This window comes from Octopus bimaculoides, chromosome 25 (assembly GCF_046866305.1).
Source record: "Octopus bimaculoides isolate indiv1 chromosome 25, ASM4686630v1, whole genome shotgun sequence".
NCBI lineage: Eukaryota > Metazoa > Mollusca > Cephalopoda > Octopoda > Octopodidae > Octopus > Octopus bimaculoides.
Genome location: NC_142952.1, coordinates 31,626,849 through 31,636,794, shown reverse-complemented (window position 1 = coordinate 31,636,794; position 9,946 = coordinate 31,626,849). Strand labels below are relative to the sequence as shown.

At 40.8% G+C, this 9,946-nt stretch overlaps 1 protein-coding gene across 1 annotated transcript; it reads left to right on the top strand.

Moving 5' to 3' along the window:
• Positions 1 to 430: 430 nt before the first annotated feature.
• On the top strand, positions 431 to 9,518 carry LOC106876413 (ATP synthase F(1) complex subunit gamma, mitochondrial). The gene is made up of 7 exons (XM_014924951.3): positions 431 to 550; positions 3,112 to 3,146; positions 4,090 to 4,221; positions 5,521 to 5,722; positions 6,858 to 7,001; positions 8,644 to 8,864; positions 9,228 to 9,518. The coding sequence occupies exons 1-7, from the start codon at positions 513 to 515 to the stop codon at positions 9,326 to 9,328; spliced, it is 873 nt and encodes a 290-aa protein (XP_014780437.2). The 5' UTR covers positions 431 to 512; the 3' UTR covers positions 9,329 to 9,518.
• The last annotated feature ends 428 nt before the right edge of the window (positions 9,519 to 9,946 follow it).

Genomic DNA, 9,946 nt, shown 5'->3' with positions numbered 1-9,946 from the left:
TTAAATCACGCACCAAAAGTTATTTTTTATGGGGGTGGGGTGCATAATTGTATGAATTCTCGTGCGTAGAACAGAGATTCGCAATAATTTTCTGAAATATCCCCAAAATAAAGAAGTTACGAGAGGTTAGATAATATGGGGTGTTTAATACAAAGATACGACAGTCGATTACATCCAATTTCGACAGAAAGAACTAAAAAAATGAAGGGACGTAACTGAATAACGCAAGATATTATCTGCCGTTCATCACCGGATATAATATATATTTTTAATTCTAAAATAATAAAATTTAATATACACATATACTTCGTTTTTTTCTCTTCTGTTTTCGTGTTTAACAAGCAGTCGAGTTTATTTCAGATATTCTCATATTAAAACAAAAGGAATCGAATTGGGTTAAAGATTTCGGTAGCGGAAGTGGATGTGGTGCGGGACTATAGTGGCGGTCTCATCAAGACGACCTCGCTAAACTATCTTCTTCGATCACAACATCAACTCAAGGTTACATAGCCATGTTCTGCCGAACCGTACAGCTTTTCACGCCACAATGGTCAGTTACAGCATTCTGTCTTTAAATCTAAACAAACTATTTTTTCATTCTCACACCATATCCTTCACGTCTACCTCTGGTTTTCTTCACCAGAGTACACACATGTCTGTTAATGACATAACCTCGCCTTCCAAACGTCCCCGATCACATATTTCCACCTCAGCTTCATTTCATATTTACCCAATTTTATTTCTACTGCATCATTGCTTTCTTCGTTTTCATCTTCCGAGATATTTTATATGCATTTATTACTTTAATTTTCGTTGCTGTATTATCATGTATGGATGGATGCTAGTTAAGTTTTTTCGCAAGGGCACAAGGTCAGACGATACGTTGCACCGACAATGCAGCTATTAAAGTTTGTTTAAACACCATCTGTGTACAGATTCTATTTAAATAATGTTTGTAGATTGTGTGCAGTGCTGTATAATATGTTCAAACTTTCTTTTCACCCTCGTTTTTCATGTCTGACACCCAGCTGTAGAGAGAGGGTAGGTGTTAAGAGCTGAAAAAAAAAAACTCTCCTCCAGACACCCTTAAAATTCTTAGACTAGACACAACCTTTTCCGGGAGACACACATTATATATATATATATATATATATATATATATATATATATATATATATATGTATATATACATATGTATATAATTCTTTTTTGGAACGGTAGATCTCGAAGCAAATATATGAAAATAGTGTGTAAATATTTGTTTAAAAACCCCTCTGGTTAGATAGAAAAAATCGAAGGTTGTTCACAGGACGTGAACGATATAAATGTGTGTGTGTGTGTATATATATATATATATATATATATACATATATATATATATATATATAATCTACAAAGCATCATAACAGACTCGAGGGCAAAATGCGTTATAGTTCTTGAAAAAACGGTGTTCTGAGTGACATTTCTATCCTAATGCCCCCGTTTGTACTTTGATGTAGGTTGGGTGAGAACGAAACAAGTACACGACACCTGAGTATATTATTATTATTATTATTATTATTATTAAAAAGATTCGGTCACAATATTATGAAAATAATTTACATCTTCATCAATGGTCTTTTGCAATACACTTGTTAATTTTGGTTTATTTGTATTTTATAATAAACAGCAACCAATAAGAATAATTCTTTCTACTGTGGGTACAAGGATTGACATTTTGAGGGATGAGAGGGGGGGTTGTCAAGCCGATTTCATTGTCCCTAGTACTTGACTGGTATTTCGTTTTATCGACGGTGAAAGAATGAAAGACAAAGTCGACCTCGGCGGAATTTACTCTGAAAACATAAAGAACTGGAAGAAACGCCTCTAAGCATTTTGTTCGATGCACTAACGATTCTGCCATTATGCTACTTCAATAATAATAATAATAACAATAATAATAAACAGGTTAAAAAAGACTTGTAGATGAAATAATCCATGTGGGCAGTGGATTGGCAGAATGATTAAAGCCTTGCAATATTTATTCTAGCTCTTGACATGCTGTGTTCAAATCCTGCCAAGGTCAGCTTTACCTTTCATCTGTCTGGCATTGACAAAATAAGCACCAGGTGTGCGTATTCTTTACCTACGCCCAAGATTGTATGTTACAATGGTTATGTTGCTAGGTTTTTGTCATAGTGTTGTCGTAGTGAAAAAGCAGGCTCAAGTTGTAAGACCTTCATTGTGGTAGAGATTTTAACTCTGGTTACATTTCATATTAGTATCATCATGATGATGGTCATTTAATGTCAGTTTTCCATGGGTTGGCATGGTTTGACTGGAGCTGGCAAGTCAGCCGGCTGCCAAGCCCCATTATCTGCTTTGGCATAGTTTGGCCAGCTGTTCTTCCTAGCACAAACCTCTTTGCAGAGTACTGGGTGCTTTTTACATGGCACCAGCAATAGTAAGGTCACCAAGAATTTGCAAGGCGAAACCCTTTGACAGAAGTGGAGGAGCAGTATTGAATGAGGTGGGTTTATGCTTGGTGATGAGAGTTTAACCCTTTCGTTACCAACCCGGCTGAAACCGGCTCTGGCTCTGTGTACAAATGTCTTGTTTTCATAAGTTTTAAATTAAAATCTTCCACCAAACTTTAGTCACAATTTATGTTCCTAGCACTAGCTAAATGAAAGCTAAGTTATTTTACTAAATTCTTTGTTATATTTAAAGTAATTGAAAGAAACACAGAGCATCTCAACAGAAATACAGTAACGAAAGGGTTAAAGTGCAATAGAGAGGCTGAAACAGGTGTCTTGCAGTGGAGGACATACTTGGTTACCCCAGTTGGAGAATTAAGATGATGGTGGTGAAGATGGGTCAGGGTGTCTCCTCAAGTGCCAGGAAGATGGATATAAGTGGTACGGAAAATTGGACGGGGTGAGTGGGTTGGTAGGTTCGGAAGAGTGTGAAAGAGGCATAATGGGTGGGAGGAGGTAGTGGTGAACGCAGGTGGAGGTAGCTGACCTAATCTCAATACGCAAAAATACAACCAGACAAAATATACACCATAAATACATTAATAAAACAAGGTCAGAGCTATGCATTTCCTTAACCTGTTATTTTGTTTTACAGTGCGCAGACTCGGGGCATGGCCACCTTGAAGGACAGTAAGTATAAGGATTTCTTATTCTTTTACTCTTTTACTTGTTTCAGTCATTTGACAGCGACCATGCTGGAGCACTGCCTTTAGTCATAAGGCTTTGGTTAGCCCAAGGCTATAGCAGAAATCATTTGCCCAAGGTGCCATGCAGTGGGACTGAACTCGGACCCATGTGATTGCGAAACAAGCTACTTACCACACAGCCACTCTCTTTTACTTATTTCAGTCACTAGACTGTGGCCATACTGGAGCACTGCCTTGAATTTTTTTGTCAAATGAATTGGCCTCAGTACATCTTGTTTTTTTTTAAAGAAGTGGTACTTATTCCATCAGTCTCTTTTGTTGAATTGCTTAGTTACAGGGACACAAACACACCAACACCGGTTGTCAAGTGGTGTGTGTGTGTGGGTGGGGGGGGGGCAAACAAAGACACACACACGTGGATATATATATGACAGGCTCCTTTCAGTTTCCGTCTACCAAATCCACTCACAAAGCTTTGGTTGGTTTGAAGCCATAGTAGAAAACACTTGCCCAAGGTACCATGCAGTGGGACTGAACCGGGAACCATGTGGTTGGCAAGCAAACTTCTTACCACACAGCCACACCTTTTCCTAATATATATAATATTTACAGTTAATAGTTACTGCTTATCATCATCATCATCATCATCATACATCCATGTTCCATGCTGGCATGGGTGGGACAGTTTAACAGGAGCCAGCCAGGCCGAAGCCTGCACCAGACTTCTGTGACTGTTTTGGCAGGATTTTCACAGCTGGATGCCCTTCCTAACACCAACCACTCAGCAGAGTGGACTTAGTGCTTTTTATGTGGCACAAGCACAGGTTGAGGTGACAAAAGCATACTTCCAAGTTTACCTGTCGTGTAACACTCTAGTAGTAGTAGTAGTAGTAAGTGTACCAATGTCTAATTGCTTTGCTTTTCAGTTCGTATTCGTCTAAAGTCTGTGAGCAACATTCAAAAGATCACAAAATCCATGAAGATGGTGTCAGCTGCCAAATTTGCTCGGGCTGAGAAGGATTTGAAACCTGCCCGCCCCTATGGCTTGGGATCACTAGGTAAGTAGTTATTTTTAAAATTTATTTTATTTTTCATTTATTTATTTATTTATTTCACTGTTTTATTGAAGAATGTATCTAAAAGAGATTTTGCACCAGATTCTAGCGGTGGACTAAATAACAATATGTGGTACCTCTGGTGCTGAGTTTAACACCAACACCTGGTCCTTGGGTACCCAGTTTAAATTCCAGTATCTAGTCCTTGGGTGCTCAGTTTTGGAACAGCTCAATAAAAATATCAATTCAATGCCAACATAGCAGACCTGATATTGTTCTGCGGGGCTGGGAACATAAGTCATGCACTGTTGCTTTCAATTCTGTCAGTATACAAACGGCCCTCAAAAAACTTACTGTGATTAAAGTGGCCCACAATGTGATTCGAGTTGGCCAGGCCTGCTCTAGATGAATAAATGCACACATTTGGGTGTTATGCATCGACAGTTCAACCAACACACCAACTCAACCACATATTTACAAACACCGGGAACTCTCTTAACTCAAAAAGCTTTCTTGCTTTGTTAGCGACCAGCTTGTAAAACATACATATATATATATATATATATATATATATATATATATATATATATGAGAGAGAGAAATTTTGTGAGGAGGAGATTGGTTGATTACATTGGCCCCCTAGTGCTCAACTGGTATTAATTTTATGGACCCTGAATGGCTAAAAAACAAAGTCGACCATGACAGGATTTGAACTCAGAACGTAAAGAATTGGAAGAAATGCAGCTAAGCATTTTGTCTAACATGCTAACAGCTCTAGCTCTGCACTTCAATAATAATAATTTTTTCTACTGGAAGCTCAAGGCCTCATATTTGGGGAAATGGATTAAGTCGATTACATGAACCCTAGTGCGTAACTGGTACTTATTTAATCCCTCCCCCTCCCCTCCCCCCCCAAGGATGAAAAGCAAAGTCGACCTCAGTGGAATTTGAACTCAGAACGCGACAGCAGACAAAATACTTTTAAGCATTTTGCCCAGTGTGCTAACAATTCTGCCAGCTTGTCACAACAACAACAACAATAATAATAATAATAATGGTCACTCTTGTCAAGCAGGAGTGTTTGAAGGAAAAGGGGTTAAAAATAAAAGAAGTTGCACCTGTTAGTGATGAATGTAATTAGGGCCCAGGTAGGGATTTTGCTATGAAGTCACGATGGGGGACAAAGAGAATTCTGATTTTGCCTGGGATTAGACAAATGTGCGACTGTTGGCTGCAGGATATAATTCTTTCACTGTTCTCTTTCTTCAACTTGGATCTCTCTCTCTGTCTGCTTCTCTGTAGAGTTTTTTGAAAAAGCTGAAATCAACCAAGATGACTCGAAACCTCAGCACCTGATCATCGCTGTGTCGTCTGACCGTGGTCTGTGTGGAGCCATCCACACAGGTGTGGCTAAAGCTATTAAACATACCATTGCCAACAAGAAGGAAGGAGTAGACACAAAACTGGTCCTTATTGGTGAAAAATCTCGAGGAATCCTTGCCAGGTAAGCATGCTGTCATCATCACCATCATCATTGTCATCGTCAGTAGCAACAGCTACATCATCATTATTGCTGTCATCATCATCAAAATCATCATTTGTCATTAACGTCATTCAGTGTTTGTTTTTCATGCTGGTATGGGTTGGATAGTTAGACAGAGGACTGTGCCAAGCTTTCTCGTTTGCTTTGACATGGTTTCTATGGTTAGATGCCCTTTTTGACTCCAACCACTTTACAGAGCATGCTGGGTACTTTTTATGTGGCACCTGCAGCAGCGAGTTCACAAAGTATCTTGCAAGACGGGGCCCACCCCGACTGAGGCAGGAGTTGTATTGATGAAGGTGGCTTTGTGCCAGGTATTGAGAGGTTAAAGTATGAATAGAGGGACAGAACCAAGTGTCTTGCAGTAGAGAAGAGACATGGCTACACCAGTTAGAAAAAGAGAGAGAGAGATGTATTAGAGTGTACCCTTAAGTTACAAGGGGGTCTATGTAAGCGAAGCGAATTAAATGAGTTGAGTGGACAGGTAAGTTTGTGAGAGTGCTGAGTAGACAGGTAGATTTGTGAGAGTGCCAAGTAGACAGGTAAGTTTGCGAGAGTGCCGAGTGGACAGATAAATTTGCAAGAGTGTTGAGTGGAGAGGTAGTTTTGCAAGAGTGCTGAGCGGACAGGTAGGTTTGCAAGAGTGCCAAGTAGACAGGTAAGTTTGCGAGAGTGCTGAGTGGACAGGTAAGTTTGCGAGAGTGCTGAGTGGACAGGTAAGTTTGCAAGAGTGTCAAGTGGACAGGTAGGTTTGTGAGAGTGCTGAGTGGACAGGTAAATTTGCAAGAGTATTGAGTGGACAGGTAGGTTTGCATGACACTGGTATCTGCCATGACTGCGGTTTTACTTGGCTTGATGGGTCTTCTCAAGCATGGCATAATTCCAAATGGACTCAAACAAAACGCTACAGCTCCCTCTCTTGCTTGCTAGTGCCCCCTTTATGTCTCCATTACCCATAAAAAATTTTTCTACTGCTATCCCTAGGAGAGCAGTGCCATCCACTTAAGCAAAGCACTGTATTAAACTGTGGGCTAGACTGATGCAATTCCCGTTTATTTGTATTTCTTTATATTTTTCTTCTTTCTTTATTCTCCAGGGTGATGAGTGACAAGATCATGTTGGTTTTCAGTAACGTTGGTAAGAAACCGCCGACCTTTGCTGATGCTTCGTTGGTGGCCTCCACCATTTTGGACTCTGGTTACAAGTTCGATCATGGAACCTTGTTCTACAATTATTTCAAGTAAGTGTGATATTTTTTTTTTTCCTTTTTTTTTGCATGTGGCTTTGTCCAGGTGTGTTTGGAAGCCTGTGGCAGGTGAGGCACATTGGCTTGCAGAAAGAAAACAGTTAAGCTCGTTATTGCTCCACCCTATGTAGCTTTCTTCTTTGATGAGTCTCATCCAACTCATGCCAGCATGGGAAAAGGAAAACACATAAAAATGACAAATGATGGTGATTCTAAAATGTGATAAAATAAAATTTCACATCTTGACATGTAGCTGATGGATGGCTTAACCCTTTAGCATTTCAGATTACTCTGTCAAATGTAATGCTTGTTTATTCACGTCGTTTTGAATTCATCATCATCGTTTAATGTCTGTTTTCCATGCTGGCATGGGTTGGACGGTTCGACTGGGGTCTGAGAAGCCAGGAGGCTGCACCATACTCCATTCTCATCTGGCAGTGTTTCTACAGCTGGATGCCCTTCCTAATACCAGCCACTCCAAGAGTGTAGTGGGTGCTTTTTACGTGTCACTGGCACAGGGGCCAGAGGAGCTGGCATCAGCCACTTTCAAATGGTGCTTTTTACATGCCACCGGCACAGGAGCCAGTCAAGGCGGAGCTGGCATCAGCCACGTTCGGATGATGCTTTTTACGTGCCACCAGCACAGAAGCCAGTCGGGGTGAAGGGGCTGGCATCAACCACGTTCGGATGGTGCTTTTTACATGCCACCCACACAGGGATTACAACTACAATTTCCATTTGATTGTGATTTGATTTGCCTGCTTTCCATGCTGGCATGGGTTAGGTGGTTTGGCTGGAGCTGGAGAGGTGCAGAAGGGGTAAAGAAGGGGTCCTACAAACTTAAAAGATAACGATTAACAGAATTAACCATTCATGCATTATCTTGTAGCTTCAAGAGTTTGACAATGTGATGATATATATTTTTAGGATGACATTGTAGGGGCAGTTGCGAGAGGCTGGATCTGGCCAGTTTGAACATAAAACAGGTAGAATATTTGGGCCTGACATGGCCAGTTTAAATGCTAAGGGGTTATGGTCATGACAGTGTGTACTAGGCCAGAAAGCTCCTTGTCAGTGACCATAGTAATATTTATAGGAAGGACTCAATGAAGATATATTTTGACAATGAGCCAAAGATGACAACTCATTAGTGTAAGGGGAGGGGGGGGCCACAAATTTAAAAGATGACAATTGGCAGAAAGCTTGACTCCCTTTGCCTGTCCTGTGTATCATATGGGATATGACACTGGCACTCCATTAGTTATGACGTGTGTTCCAGTTGGTCCGATCAACGGAAAAGCCTGCTCATGACATAAATGTGCAAGTGGCTGAGTGCTCCACTGACACGCATGTCCTTAATGTGGTTTTCAGGGAGATTCCAGCATGACACGGGATGTGGCAACGCTGGCCATTTGAAATACAGGTACTTTTCATTTTTGCCAGCTGAGTGGACTGGAGACGTGTGAAATAAAGTGTCTTGCTCAAGGCCACAGCAGGCCGTCGGCAATCGAAACCAATGACCTTACAATCATAAGCCAAATACCGTAACCAGTAAGCTATGCGTCTTTAGCAACTCATAAAAATGATTCGCCACCACCTGCTTTACATATCTTCCTTTATTTACATTTACGTGTAGGAGTGTCGTTTCATACAAGACTTCTCAGCTGCCCATCTTCTCCCTGGATGCTGTTAACCAGTCAGAGAAATTGCCTCTCTACGACAGTATAGACGAGGAGGTGTTAGTCTCCTATAACGAATACGCTCTGGTCAGTAAACTGTTTTACGGTATGAAGGAATCTGCTTGCAGTGAACAGAGTTCAAGAATGACTGCTATGGATGGTGCCACCAAGAATGCCGGTAAGTACTGCTTGCCTTAGATTCATCAATCTGGCATTGCTTTCCTCTGTCTCTCCTCTTTATTTCCCTCTTTTCCCTATTTGTGCTTGTATCTCTGAGAAATACTCCAGACATACGTACCCTTAACGTAGTTCTCAGAGAGATTCAGCATGACACAGAATGTGACAAGGCTGGTCCCTTTGAATTACGGGTACTACTCATTTTTGCCAACTGAATGGATTGTAGCAACATGAAATAAAGTGTCTTGCTCAAGGACACAAAATGCCACCAGGAATCGAACTCCTGACCTTACGATTATGAGCCAAACATCCTAACCACTAAACCACATGCCTTTGCTTAAATATATTTTCTGTTTGATTGCAGGTGAAATGATTGACAAACTTACATTGACCTACAACCGAACCAGGCAGGCCGTCATCACAAGAGAATTGATAGAAATTATATCTGGTGCTGCAGCTTTGTAAGAATTTTCCCATCTATTAACAGACGAAGCTCTCTTCTCTTTCTCACCTGGTCGTGTTCATTTTTACCTGAAGAAGCTGCATTGTTGTAGATGACTTATCCAAAAAAAAAAAAGAAAAGACCATTTTTTTTTTCTAGCATTAAAATTAAATTTAAAGTAGGGGAGGAGAGAATAAAAATATAACAATACAATTTCAGTGTTTTTGTTTTGTGTGTGTCATCATCATCATCCTCCTCCTCATCCAATGTCCATGCTGGCATGGGTTGGATGGTTTGACCAGAGTTGGCTGCACCGGACTCCAGTTTGATCTTCCATGGTGTCTATGGCAGGATGTCCTTCCTAATGCCAACCACTCTACAAAGTGTGCTGGGGGCTTTTACATGGCACCGCTATGAGTGTTTTACACCACCAGTGGGACCAATCTTAACACTTCTGCTGTGGAGTACCGTTCCTTTTGAGTACAGTGAGGTGCCAGGCATCTCGGTCCTTTGTTGTCTTATTTTGAAGGTTCAGCATCCTGAGGCCATTCTTCAGTACTTTACCCCATGTCTTCCTGAGTCTAACACTTCAGTGTGTTCCAACTGCTTTGAGAGATCGGTACTTCTTTATGGAGCTGTTG

Excerpts from the sequence above, each read along its gene's own strand:
- LOC106876413 (XM_014924951.3), top strand. The coding sequence starts at position 513 with ATGTTCTGCCGAACCGTACAGCTTTTCACGCCACAATG. Across the intron at positions 4,222-5,520 it reads CTATGGCTTGGGATCACTAG|AGTTTTTTGAAAAAGCTGAA; the intron begins GTAAGTAGTTAT and ends GCTTCTCTGTAG. Across the intron at positions 8,865-9,227 it reads TGGTGCCACCAAGAATGCCG|GTGAAATGATTGACAAACTT; the intron begins GTAAGTACTGCT and ends GTTTGATTGCAG.